Genomic DNA, 15,019 nt, shown 5'->3' with positions numbered 1-15,019 from the left:
AAAGAGCGGAATTAAACCAACCTAGATCCATCTTAACTGGAGAGGGATCAAATCTCTTGAGATGTGAATATTTTAAAATGTAGAGAGATTTGATTCCTTTTTGTGCTTGGTAAATCTAGAGTTAAGATGGATCTAGACTAGCTGATCTAGAATTAAGATACATCTAAGCTCTAAGCTGTTTGTATTACAATATATGAGAATATATATACACATTGATGTTTATCAAAATGCAGTGTTACTAGAGCATGAATATATATACATATTGATGTTTATCAAAATGCAATAAAGATTTATAAAAAAGTGGAATAAAGGTTTATAAAAAAGTTCTTAGTACATAATGCAATTCAAACATACTAATGTGAAACCATTACTTCTAAATTGCATTGTAAAACAAAATATTTGCTTTAAATAGATTTTATTGTAACAAAAAGACTTCGTATAACTTAAATGCTCTGTACCAGATACCTCATATTAACTTCATTGACATTTATGTGATATAGTTCCGGTAAACCACAACAAAAATGTGAAAATGTAACATTTCTTCGGCTGCATACATAGCCCGCCAACCTTAGGCTTTCTATTTCTATTCAAATACAAACAGAATCAGACAAGCGGAGCTACTCTTATGAAGATTTACGAAACGAAATCAATACTAGCAGATTAGCAGATTCAGACGGGGCGGGCAGCACCAAAATGGAAGGAAATTGCACATTCTTCTCCATGGCTCTGGGCACGAAACTCGTGCTCCTTGGTCAGCGGAAGAGCGGCCAAGACATATCTGTTGTGTGCACTCAATGGGATTACGACACTGATAGGTTTCTTCCGCCGAGGAAATGGATCATTCACGTTTCAGGTTTTTCGATTCTTCCTCCCTGAAAAAAAACAAAATGCAATACATTGCTATCTGAGAGCCCATTACAGATGACTGTTTCTGAGTTCATAGTACTTGATCGAATGCGTAATTGCAGATAAGAAAGAGCTCTTAGCTGCCGACATTGTGGGTAACTACGAGACCGGAGAGCTGCAGCCCTATGTTGTGGTGGCCAATCGTTCGGCTTTAGCGATTGGTGTTCTTGATATATTTGAAGATAGTTTTACAATTGTTACTGAGGTACCCATCAGTTCTGATTTCCGGAACGAGGATCCTTCTGCAAAAATTAGTAAGTTTCAGGCCGCTTGACAGACATTTCATAAATACTTACAGTTATTTGTCTCCAAATTTATGAAATAATGTTTTTTTGATCCCAAGGTATGACGCCGCGCAATGCATCAATATATACATGTGTAAATTCACTACAGTTACATATTGCTGCAAGATGGGCTATATCAATGACAAAGCCAAAATTGAGGCTCAAGATAATTTGTATAGTCTCAAAGGATGATGCATCAGGGCATCCAAAGTAGTCACTATAGATTACATGCCAATTTATAAAGACTTGCCTAGCAATGGCATGCTGCCTGGACTAGCTGTGGTACTTTAGCAGCTTAGGTTAACCAACCCTTCTGACCCAGGGTTGACCTTTCAGTACCAAACCTTCAAAAGTTCACCTTTCAGGACCAAAACTTAGAAGAGTGGACTTTTCAGGACCAAACATTCGAATGCTTGATCTTTCAAGAACAACTGGATAAAGATCTTTCAGTATCATACCTGGGAGTTGAAAGAACCTACCCAACGTGGTAACGTTCATGATAGAGTTTGTGGTGAGCTCAACTCCTTGCATCCGATTACGAGGTCCTTTGAAGTTTCGGGGAACTTTTCACGGCTGCCTTAGTAAGTTGGGCTAGTTTGCGTTGCCTACTTTGCTACCTGGCATACTATGTAAATGGCACCTGTGATACATGGCCTAACTCACAAGCTTTAGCCGCTCAAAGCTCAAGGCACTCCAAGGGATCCACATTGGTTCATGTCTCTATGCAGGCCATCCGTATTTAGCCCCCATCAGTAGTCTCAAGTCACGTGTCAGAAGACATTGCTAGAAGCACAAATTACAAAAGATCCCAAGGAAGATATGTGGCAAGCTTTTGAATTAAAATACGACAACGTGTCCTTGGCAGTATAGCATAAGGGAAAACATGGTATATATGGAATTTGCTATCCTCTTTTTCCTAGTGAGGAAAAAGCACATGGAACTTCTTCTGAATTTATGTTCATACGATGTTTTCCATCTCTCGGAAGGAGGAGCATTCACCATCAACAAACCTTTGTTGGAATAGTTTGAGATTCACAAGTAAAACCTTATCTAGGATTCCTAATGATGACACTTGGTAGTTGGGGAGACCCATTCTCTGTAAGTTGTGAGGATAATCTTCAACTTGGTGAGATGCTTAAGTTGCATGTATGTGGATGGAGATATGGGATTTCGAATAGATACAACATATTTTTTGAAAATAAGGTTACAAATGAGTAGGATACGTTGTATGTGTGTGTTTTCCATGGCAAAAAAACATAGCTCTTTCCATTACTTAAAATAAAAGAGTTATAATGTATCTGGCCATAAAATGACATCAAGGAGTACCCATAAACCATTATTGAAATTCCAACGACCATACAACATAACACCTCAGGGATTTAGTAAATATCTATGTTGCACAGGGACCATCCCCCCAAAAAAACATGCATGCCCCACATTCCTGCATTTTATGGACTTGGGGACCCTTAGGAAATGTCCCCAAACTACTGGGGATTTCATCAGGGACTCAGGGACTTGCTGGCCATCCTAAAGACGTTTTGAGCAGATTTCAGGGATGTTCCAGACAAAATTCCGATATGTTTTGGGCAGATTTCAGGGATATTTTCGGTATATATCTTCAATTTTGACAATCATTGACATTGATGATTGGACAATATGATCATTTTTCCCATCCATTATTTTTGTATTGCATTGAATCTAAATTTGTTGAACAAGTTCTAGCGCAAAACATAGGTTTTGTATAATGAGTTTCCATTTGGGTTTTTGGTGATTTAAATATTGTATTTCTAACAACATTACAACATGCAAAGCCTCCATGTCAAAAAAACAGAAAATGCAACATTTCAAAGGGCTGATCTTTGTGGTTATTTCTCTTGTTCTCATATTTTGAATCATCTCAGCTTTTATATATATTGTACATGGGTTTCCTGGAGTCATTTTGGTCTAGTGGTTCGACCATCCCAACCTCAAGGATTATGAAATAATAAGATAATAGTGGTATGGATTGGGTACTAGATGTTTGAATAAATCCTATTCAACCACTTTCTTAATCTAAAAGATGAATTTATTCTCTTTAGTGTTTTATAGTGGTTTTTGAATAAATCCTATTCAACCACTTTCTTAATCTAAAAGATGAATTTATTCTCTTTAGTGTTTTATAGTGGTTTTTGCGAAATTTTCTTAAATTGTAGCAACTAGAAATTTATTCTTCTAACTAATTAATTATGCAATTTATTTGTTACGACAAATAACGATTAAATCACATTGCAATTCTTCACAATAAAATTACACTACGGAAAATAAACTGGAATTGAGAAAAGTAGATGCACACACACAATAAAGATGATGTTAGTTTTTGTAGCATCAAATGTGTTCTAGCCATGAAATTTGGTGGAGAGGCTAGAATACATGAGATCTCCAAAACTCAAAAATCGTTTCTGGAAATTCTGCCTAGAAATGACTTAATTAGATTATTAACCAGTTTTAAAATATTTTCTAAGTCTAAACTTAGGGAATATGGTTAATTAATCAATATTAATTAAGTCAAAGCGAGAATCATCTAGAAACTCACACAAATCGATCTAGAAATGATCCTAGCCATTGATTAAGTTTTAATCTTGGTCGTTGGTGCTCCAACAAAGGATTATAAGAGGAGGTTGATGTGGTGATGGAGGGAGACAATTGAGCAGTTCGATTTCCAGAGTAGCAACAGTTAGTTGTCGGAGAAAGCTAGAGATCAAAGCAGTGAGTGAGGGGCAGAGATAGTGAGGTTGGAGGAGGCATTCCAGATCCAGCGAGTGCATTTGTAGAGACGCAGAAGAGCCACAGAGAGGCTGATGTTGGGGCAACGCAACAACCTCTAGAGGCAAGATCGATTTGTTGAGAGGGACAGATGTCTTCAGTTCCAGAGGCCGGGAAGGAGTCCCAGAGTGCCAGAGAATCATCTTTCTAGCGAGCAAAAGGCAGAACGACTTCATCATAGACTATTCAGAGGGTTGACGTCCAACAGGCTGCGCAGAGCAACGCAGAGGGTGAGAGGGCTGAATTTTTGAAGGCAAGTCGTGCTGGGAGTTTGCCTGTTGGGTGAGGAAAATTCCTCTCTAGATTTTTGCCAGTATTTTTCTCTGTAGGATTGCTAGATTTCGGCATACAATTTTACTCAAAATTTCTCACTGCTGCATAATAATAAAACCCTCAACTGCTGCATCGGTTTTCCCAAGTTGGGGTTTTTCGGGGACATTTGTCCAAAAATAATTGTCTCATATTTTATGTGTGTGTGCTAGCATTTCTCAGTTTCTATCGCATTATTTTTCCGCAATTTTATTTGTGAAGGTTGCAGTGTATTTATTTCGATTTTGCCGTAGTAGATAAATTGTTAATTAATTAACAACTAGGAGAAATAATATCAGTTGCTGCAATAGGGTTCTAGTTTGGAATTTTCACAGATGACACCAATATTTTGGACTAACGTCCTCGGAAAAACCCCGAAGGGAAAACAGGTGCGACAGATGAGGGTTTATTTTATTATTATGCAACAACAAAATCTGATTACAATAATCTGGATGCCTGACTGACAATCCTCTAATCTTGCCAAAATAATTAGGAGAAAATTTCTCCCTCTACCACACAACACTGCCCCCTTCTAGCCTGCTCGCACTCTTGACCTACACAATTTGTACAACCTCCTGAAACTGCTCCAAACTGGTTGTCTAGCCTTCTCCTGCCACTGGAAAATTTCGCTCTACCTTCCGAAATGATTTTTTGGCCTCTAACAACTAATCCAACTTCTTCCCGACAACTCGCTCTGCTAATCTGGCTAACTTGCACCACCTGGATGACTTATTTGCAGAATATTTTGGCCTCCTCTCTGCTGGCTCTGCAAAACTGGAAATCACATTTTCCTTCAGAATTTCTCTGTTGCTGCTCGCTCTTGCTTTTGCTCTCCTTCTGCCTCAAACTTTTCTTCCCTGCTTGATCTCTGCAACTGGACAACTCGATTTGCCAAGGAACTCATTCTCCCTTTGTCTCAGAACTGTATCATCTCCCACCCCATCGACCTGCTCTTATAATCTTTCGTTGGATCACCAAAAACCATGATGAAAAAGTTATCAACGGCTAAGATCATCTCAAACTCGATCCGTGTGAGTTTCTAGAGCTTTCTCAACTTTCCTTAATTAATTCCTATTAATTAACCAATTTTCCTAAGTTAGACTTAGTAAAAATTTAAATGATGGTTAATTAATTTAATTAAGGCATTTCGCAAGCTTATCTCGTGAAATCTTTTTTGGGTTTTGAAGATCTCGTGCTCTTAGCCTCTCTGACACAAATCGAGACTAAAACACCTGTCCGGTGCTACAAAAACTAACAATTTTCAATGTAGCTGTAAAAGTTTGCAAAACCTATTGAGAAGGGAATGCCTTTTATGTCTTTTCTTTTGTCCGAGGAAATATCCAGGCAAATCCACCCAAAGGGATCACTTCCTATCGACTTATTAGTAGAGCCTAACCTTGAGGTCGTCGAGGAGAATTGACCTCTTGACCTCCCATTAGCGAGGTGCTTTAGCAACGAGAACTCGACCAATTGAGCTAACCCTTGGGGCTAAATGCCTTTTATGTTTTAACATAATCATAATTACCAAAAAAATACGAGGAAGAAAAGCTACTTTAGAGACTGTTCTTTGTCTCATAGGCCCTTCATGGACTTTATTGCAACTTGAAAATAGTTACACTTAAGTTTCCAAAAGCTAAATTGCATTTGGCTCATGTTTAGCGACCAATAATGGAATGTCACTCAATCCTTTTTCAAATTGCTCAAGCCTTTTTAGAATTGGCTAGTGTAAGCTTGGGTTGTGCATAATACTATATGTTATAGCTTCTTATGCTTACAAGATTGAAGCAACGACAAGTGTTTATGGTGAATTTTAAATCATACACACACATATGCATGTATGCATATATGTATGTATATGTTGTTGTTACCAACTCATCATCCCTTAAAAAATTTGGAGGTGTGCTCTATTTTTCTCGAGGATGCGTCCCCCCATCCCAGAAACTAGTGCAACATAGATAAATATTAAAAATCAGTCGGAACTAATACTTGAACAATCCTCAATAGAGGATCATATAGCTGTCATTCTTGGAGGGAGGATTTCCTCAACCCCACTTTGAGATGCTGAAACTAGTAGAGTGCTTGTAGGCGTCCTGCAAACTTGCTTGGAGACTTTGTTTGCTTCCTGATTATGTTCATGTTACTACAAAATCTAGCACCCTAGTGCAAAGCCTCAATAATTACTCGAGGTTAAGGGCAACAATAGGATCAATAACCACTATCACTTTAACAACTACTCCCTTGCCATTCCGTGGTTGGATATTATTCCCATAAGTGTTCTCCAATAGATTTTAGAGATTAGATGACCCAAGTACTTCCAAGGTAAATAGCCCCTAAGGATTCCACTAAAATCACCCAAAGGTAATGTTCAATAAGTAAGGCTTCAGGTGAGATGAGATGTAATTCCAAGGTAATCAATTCAAAGGACCCTATGGTTAGATCTAGAGGGCTCAAATAGACCTGAAGAGGCTCAAGTAGGTTTCCAAATACATGCTACCTTTAAATTACCAGTTGTTGTTATAAATTAGGGTTTCTAGTAACACAATTTACAACATGCAAAATTTACAACAACATTAAGTAAATAGCTTAAAATTGATGATAAGAAAGCAATAAACAAAGGCTATTTAATGTATAAACAAGGAAATATACTGTATTAAATTTCAATGGTTAAAAATGCATAAAAAAACAAACTCTAGATGTATGCCCTAACTAAATGTACAGGGCTCAAATACCATATGGTTAAATGTAGAGGGCTCAAATAATCCCAAAGAGGCTCAAATAGGTTTCCAAGTACATGCGACCTTTAAATTACCAATTGATGCTATAAATTAGGGTTTCTAGCAGCTCAATTTACAAAATGCAAAATTTACTACAACAATAAGAAAATAGACTAAAATTGATAATAAGCAAGTAATAAACAAAGGCTATTTAATAGATAAACGTGGAAATAGACTATGTTAAATTTGAATGGCTGAAGATGCATAGAACAACAATAAAACTATAGATGTCAACCCTAATTAATAGCTGAAAATTGCATGAAAAATGTATTTTATGCTTTTCCAATTTAGTGCATAGATAGTCTAACCCTAGGACTATAAGGTCTAGAGTATTTTATGCTATTAAATGCAGATGTTACTATAACCTAACCCTAATTTACCCTAGAAAACCTAAAAAATAAAAAATTTAGGGTTTTAAGATTTATTTAAGATGATTGACACATTAGTGGACTAGTGCCTTTCTCAATTAAGGGGCCAGTGGAGTCAAAGGCGAGGTCTATGGAAGAGGACTGATTGAAAAGAGTTATGAGAGAGAAAAGGCTACAATGAAGTTTCTCTTCATCAAAACTGTAGTGACTTTCAATCAATCGGGCAAGGAAGCTATAGTAAGGTGCCTTGATGGAAACTTGATAGCAATTTCACAAAAGGAGATGTTAGGACCATAAAAGATTCAACACACATGGTGGAAATTTTAGTGAAACTCTTCTACAAAAATTACAAAATGGGGGAACATACTTACAATAAATTTGCTTAAAATCGCCATAAAATCACATTTATCATGCAAGAGAAAATTCTTTCCATTCACAATATTCTCCCCAAGACTATGCTTGATCAATGCTCTTCAGTGACCAAAATAAAAGAGACTACTAGCGTGCACTCTCCAAATGTGTGAGCGAATGTGTTACAATGAGCCAAGGCGATAGTGACTCCCCATTACTTATATGAGGGCAACTATGTTGCACTGGATTTGGGGATAGGGGAACGATAAGGGCAGGGGGATGTGTCCCCAAAATTTTCAAGGGATGGCGGGTTGGGGATGACAATATATAGAATTCAATATGAACATTTCTAGTTGTTTCAAGCTTGTAAGCATAACATGCTATACTTTATGGTATTATTCACTGTCAGGCCAGGAGGTAACTCCTCAAATGAGAATCTATTTATTCATTTGGGCTGTTCATAGTTATATATATGAGGGAGTGACTCTTGAGTTTCATCTCCCGATGACTCTTCATTTTTTCTTATTAATTATTTACACTATTTACAATTGTTCACCCAATCCCTATGATTAGGTGTCAACATTTCCCCCCTTAATATGAAGGGATGTCGGTGAGTCCAAGCATTGTTCTGAATCTTTCAAGCTTTTCTCTTCCAAGCGCTTTGGTGAAGATGTCTGCAATCTGCTCATTATTGGAACAATGGCGAAGATGGATTGTTTTGGCCTCAACATGATGTTGAATCAAATGATATTTTGTATTGATGTGCTTCGTTCGATCATGGAACTTTGGGTTCTTGGCCAACTTTATTGCAAAGGTATTGTCAATCATGAGTGGAGTCAAATGTACTTGTTTTACTTGCAAATCTTCTAGAATTTTCCTGAGCCACGCAATTTCTTTTGTTGCTTCAGCTGTTGCCACATATTCTGCCTCTGTTGTGGAATCTACTAGAACTGATTGTTTGCGTGATCTCCAGGAGACAACTCCTGATCCAAGACTCATAACATAACCAGAAGTAGATGCCCCAGTTTCTTTGTCTCCATCGAAGTTTAAATCAGGGTATCCAATCAAGCTGAAGTCGCCCACCTGTGTATACTTGAGTCCAAAGTCTTGAGTTCCCTTTAAATACTTTAGAACTCTTTTTGCAACAGACGAATGTCCCTCACAAGGCTTTTGCATAAACCTGGAGAGGATTCCAACAACAAACGAAATGTCTGGTCTGGTAGTAGTCAGGTAGTTGAGACTTCATACAAGCTGTCTATACTTTGTTGCATCTTCAAATTCTTTTCCTTCAATGGATGTGAGCTTTAAGTTTTGTTCCATTGGTGCATTCAGCCATACCAATTCTGTTCAACAGATCTCCAATGTACTTCTTTTGAGAAAGGAATATGGACTTGGGATGTTGAGTTACTTCAATACCAAGATAGTAATGAAAATAGCCCAAATCAGTCATTTCAAAACCTTTCCTCAATTCGTTCTTTATGGATGCAATGTAGCTCTCATTGTTCCTTGTCATCAAAAGATCATCTACATATACCACAAGATATACAACTATTTTGTCAACTTTCTTGATAAACAAAGTTGCATCATCAAGATCATAATGTTTGAAATTGAGTTTCAGAAGATGCTTAGTTAATTTTTCATTCCAGGCTCGCGGTGCTTGTTTGAGGCTATACAAGGATTTCACAAGTTTGCGTACTTTATGTTCATGTTCTTTCACAACAAATCCTTCAGGCTGGGACATAAAAACATTCTCTTTTAGATCTCCATTCAAGAAAGCAGTTTTTACATCCATTTGATGGACTTTCCAACCGTTCTGAGTTGTTAGGGCAAAAAGTGTCAGGATGGTAGCCCATTTTGTTGTGGGGGCAAAAGTCTCCTCATAATCGACCCCTTCCTTCTGTGCAAAACCTTTTGCCACAAGCCTGGCTTTGTGCTTGTCAAGTGAGCCATCAACTTTATACTTGTTCTTGTAGACCCACTTGCAGCCAATTGGTTTGGTTCCCACTGGAGGATCAACTAGTTTCCAAGTGCCATTCTTTATCAAGGCATCATACTCTTTTTGCATTGCTTCTTTCCATTCATCATGAGAAGCGGCTTCTTTGAAGGAAGTTGGTTCAAAATCTATAGACAAATTCAATTCACAATCATAAGAAACATCCATATCAATAGGTGAATCAGAGTCATTTACATCAACTGCATTTTGTCGGGTGGAATTTCTTGTTCCTGTTTTTCCAACCTCATCAGGATGAACACTTTCATGTGTCTTTGTCAGCCACTTTGGGGGATCTTTCTGAGATGATCCAGGCTGCTTCGTTGATTGAGTTGGGACTGAATCAAGATTGAGTGTCCCAATTTTGTCTATACTTCCAACAACAAACGAAATGTCTGGTCTGGTAGTAGTTAGGTAGTTGAGACTTCCTACAAGCTGTCTATACTTTGTTGCATCCTCAAATTCTTTTCCTTCAATGGATGCGAGCTTTAAGTTTTGTTCCATTGGAGTAGTTAGAAGATTGCATTCAGCCATGCCAAACCTGTTCAACAGATATCCAATGTACTTCTTTTGAGAAAGGAATATGGACTTCAAATGTTGAGTTACTTCAATACCAAGATAGTAATGAACATAGCCCAAATCAGTCATTTCAAAACCTTTCCTCAATTCTTTCTTTATGGATGCAATGTAGCTCTCATTGTTCCCTGTCATCAAAAGATCATCTACATATATCACAAGATATACAACTACCTTTCCAACTTTCTTGACAAAAAAAGTTGCATCATCAAGATCATAATGTTTGAAATTGAGTTTCAGAAGATGCTTAGTTAATTTTTCATTCCAGGCTCGCGGTGCTTGTTTGAGGCCATACAAGGATTTCACAAGTTTGTGTACTTTATGTTCATGTCCTTTCACAGCAAATACTTCAGGCTGGGACATAAAAACATTCTCTTTTAGATCTTCATTCAAGAAAGCAGTTTTTACATCCATTTGATGGACTTTCCAACCGTTCTGAGCTGCTAGGGCAAAGAGTGTCCGGATGGTAGCCCATTTTGTTGTGGGGGCAAAAGTCTCCTCATAATCGACCCCTTCCTTCTGTGCAAAACCTTTTGCCACAAGCCTGGATTTGTGCTTGTCAAGTGGGCCATCAACTTTATACTTGTTCTTGTAGACCCACTTGCAGCCAATTGGTTTGGTTCCCAATGGAGGATCAACCAACTTCCAAGTGCCATTCTTTAGCAAGGCATCATACTCCTTTTGCATCGCTTCTTTCCATTCATCATGAGAAGCGGCTTCTTTGAAGGAAGTTGGTTCAAAATCTATAGACAAATTCAATTCACCATCATAAGAAACATTCATATCAATAGGTGAATCAGAGTCATCTACATCACCTCCATTTTGTCGGGTGGAATTTCTGGTTCCTGTCTTTCCAACCTCATCAGGATGAACACTTTCAAGTGTCTTTGCCAGCCACTTTGGGGGACCTTTCTGAGATGGTCTAGGTTGCTTAGTTGATTGAGTTGGGACTGAATCAAGATTGAGTCTCCCAATTCTATCTATACTTCCAACAATAAACGAAATGTTTGGTTTGGTAGTAGTCAGGTCGTTGAGACTTCCTACAAGCTGTCTATACTTTGTTGCATCCTCAAATTGTTTTCCTTCAATGGATGTGAGTTTTAAGTTTTGTTCCATTGGAGTAGGTAGAGGATTGCATTCAACCATGCCAAACCTGTTCAACAGATCTCCAATGTACTTCTTTTGAGAAAAGAATATGGACTTGGGATGTTGAGTTACTTCAATACCAAGATAGTAATGAACATAGCCCAAATCAGTGATTTCAAAACCTTCCCTCAATTCCTTCTTTATGGATGCAATGTAGCTCTCATTGTTCCCTATCATCAAAAGATCATCTACATATACCACAAGATATACAACTATTTTTCCAACTTTCTTGACAAACAAAGTCGCATAAGATCATAATGTTTGAAATTGAGTTTCAGAAGATGCTCAGTGAATTTTTCATACCAGGCTCGCGGTGCTTGTTTGAGGCCATACAAGGATTTCAAAAGTTTGCATACTTTATTTTCATGTCTTTTCAAAACAAATCCTTTATGCTGGGACATAAAAACATTCTCTTTTAAATCTCCATTCAAGAAAGTAGTTTTTACATCCATTTGATGGACTTTCCAACCGTTCTGAGCTGCTAGGGCAAAGAGTGTTCGTATGGTAGCCCATTTTGTTGTGGGGGCAAAAGTCTCCTTATAATCGACCCCTTCCTTCTGTGCAAAACCTTTTGCCACAAGCCTGGCTTTGTGCTTGTCAAGTGAGCCATCAACTTTATACTTGTTCTTGTAGACCCACTTGCAGCCAATTGGTTTGGTTCCCAATGGAGGATCAACCAGCTTCCAAGTGCCATTCTTTGTCAAGGCATCATACTCCTTTTGCATTGCTTCTTTCCATTCATCATGAGAAGCGACTTCTTTGAAGGAAGTTGGTTCAAAATCTATAGAAAAATTCAATTCACAATCATAAGAAACATCCATATCAACAGGTGAATTAGAGTCATCTACATCACCTCCATTTTGTCGGGTGGAATTTCTTGTTCCTGTCTTTCCAACCTCATCAGGATGAACACTTTCAAGTGTCTTTGTCAGCCACTTTGGGGGACCTTTCTGAGATGGTCCATGCTGCTCAGTGGATTGAGTTGGGACTGAATCAAGATTGAGTCTCCCAATTTTGTCAATCACATCACTCAAAGTATCATCAGTGGTTGGAGTTTCATGCGGGGGAGAGAGTGCTTTAGAAGAAGATTCCACAGGTTGATCCAGTATAGGAATCCCCCCTTCAAGATGTGGAATTTGATTATCAAATTCTTGAAATGATTTTGCATTTGTGAATCTATCCAAGTGATCAAGTTGCCGCTCAACAACATTGTCTGCTTTGAAAGATTCAAGAAAGATTACATCTCTAGATACAACAAACTTTTTATTTACTTCATCATATAGATGATATGCTTTGGATGTATTTGAATACCCCAAGAAGATACACTTACAACTCCTTGCACCAAATTTGTTTCTATGTACCTTTGGTATCAAGGCATAGCAGGTGGAACCAAAGACCCTGAGATGCTTTACCGAAGGAATGTGCTCATACCACATTTCATAAGGAGTCTTGTTTCTAATAGCATTAGATGGACATCTATTCTTTACATATACAGCACATAGAACTGCATCAACCCAAAACATCAATTTTACATTCTTGAAAAACATCATGGAGCGCATCATATTTAAGATTGTCCTATTCATTCTTTCAGCTACACTGTTCTGTTGGGGATTATAAGGCACATTTGTTTGATGTTTGATCCCATGTTGGCGAAAATAGTTTTCAAATTCATTTGAAGTGTATTCTTTTCCATTATCAGTGCGAATAGAGGCAATATGAGATTGTGCATCATTTTCAATCCATGTATGAAAGTTCTTGAATGTTTAAAAAGCATCAGATTTGTTCTTCAATAAATAAAGCCAACACATTCTGGTGTAGTCATCAATAAATGTCATCATATATTTATTTCCATTTGGAGAAGGAACATGCATTGCACCACATAAATCTGAATGAATGAGTTCAAGTTTTTTGTGTGCACTGGAATGTGAATCATGAAAAGACTGTTTGCTATGCTTTCCTAGAATGCAAGCATCAAATTGATTAAGTTTCCTAGGAATTGTAGGCAAACCAGTAACACCATTTTTCTTCAACAAGCGGAGGCTGTCATAGTTCAAGTGTCCAAATCTAGCATGCCATAATAAACTTGATGGAAATGTACCTTCTGATCATAATGAGAAATTTTGTGCACGAGCAGAGGTACCTTGCAGCTTGAGAAGCCTTTCTTCTTCTATCCCCGTCATGACAAATGAGTGATCTGATGCTTTTTGCACCTCAACCTTGCCATCAAACATATGAATGGTGTGTCCTTGCTGGCGGATGTGGACCAAAGACAAGAAGTTTCTCTTCAACTGTGGGAGATATAAAACATCATGCAGAAGAAAGTCTGGAAGACCAGGCAATTTAAGTCTGATTGTGCCAAGCCCAGATGGCTTGAGTTTTGATTTGTCTGCAAAGTATACTGTTCCATCAACATTGTTAGTAAATTCTTCGAAAAAATCTCTTCTAAAAGTCATGTGGCAAGTTGCTTCTGAATCAAGCAACCAATCATTTTTCCAAGCAGCAAGTGAAGCATTAAATAAGTCTTCATTTACTCCAATATTATAGTGTGCCACAACATAGTGAGCGGATTCAGGTGCTTTACCTTTCTCTTTGTCATTAGTTTTACCTTTGGGTTGGTTTATTTCCTGCTCAATTATGTCCCAAGGCAACTTGCATGTGGATGCATCATGTGATCCATCTCTATTGCAACGTATGCAATGCAAATCTGACTCTTCACCTTGAGAGGGTCTGCCCTCCCTGCCTTTGAAATTTCTTCTTCCTCTTCCTCTTCGACCACCTCTTCCTCTGGAAGAATCTTGAGCAAGATTCTTCTCTCTATGTGCAAGACACACAACCTCTTGAAAATACTGAGCTGTCTTCTTCCCAAAAGCTTTCTCTCTTTCAGCAAATTTTTTCACAAGGGAGTCAAAGGTAATTTCTTTGAGGTTTCCATTTGCTTGCAATGACTCAAGATAATTTGAGTAAGTGGGATAAAGTGCCTTTACAAAAGCTATCATAGGAATGTCTAGTTCAACATTAGTGACTTTGATATCATGCATAATAGATTTTACTTTTGACGCAAGAGCAAGAGGATCATCATTTTATAATTCAAGGCTGAACAATTTAATCATGTTAAGATTAGGTATGTTCTATGCTAGAGCAATTTATTTAAATTTTCACAGTTAGCAATCACATCAACATTATGATAAACTGCAGATAGAACATAAATATAAAACGCAGAAGACAAGCCAAGGCAAGAGGACACAAAATGTGGCGCGAGCCAGAGACAAACCCCACAATGTGTGGGGAAACCCTTTGATCAAATCTTCTTTTATCTTCAAAGTTCAGCAGAGAAAGAGAGAGAGAGTACATTTACAACAGAAGTCAACACTTTGACTTGTCTAGATCTGAGCATAGATCATCTCCTATAACGATGAGATCAGTTGAAGACATTCTGCTTCAACTGATCCTCCAAGGTGACTCCTTCACCTGTCATCATTCTGCATCAGGTTCTCTTGTTGTACCACTCATACT

General features: G+C 37.9%; 1 protein-coding gene across 2 annotated transcripts in view; it reads left to right on the top strand.

The window, feature by feature from the left end:
- The first annotated feature begins 475 nt into the window (after positions 1-475).
- LOC149192341 (uncharacterized) overlaps positions 476-15,019 on the top strand; it is a 376,901-nt gene continuing 362,357 nt past the window's right edge. For both annotated transcript variants that reach the window (XR_016254347.1, XM_089404553.1), the window contains exons 1-2: positions 476-853; positions 969-1,160. Coding sequence is in view for 1 of the 2 variants with exons in the window: in XM_089404553.1 (XP_089260679.1) it covers positions 694-853; positions 969-1,160 (352 nt within the window). In the remaining variant the exon portion in view is untranslated. The remainder of the gene's footprint in view (positions 854-968; positions 1,161-15,019) is intronic.

Source organism: Pinus tabuliformis, chromosome 2_2 (genome assembly GCF_031772625.1).
Source record: "Pinus tabuliformis cultivar Carrire ecotype Pingquan chromosome 2_2, CPIR1, whole genome shotgun sequence".
Lineage (NCBI taxonomy): Eukaryota > Viridiplantae > Streptophyta > Pinopsida > Pinales > Pinaceae > Pinus > Pinus tabuliformis.
Note: the sequence above shows the minus strand (reverse complement) of the source record. Positions and strands in the feature narration are given on the sequence as shown.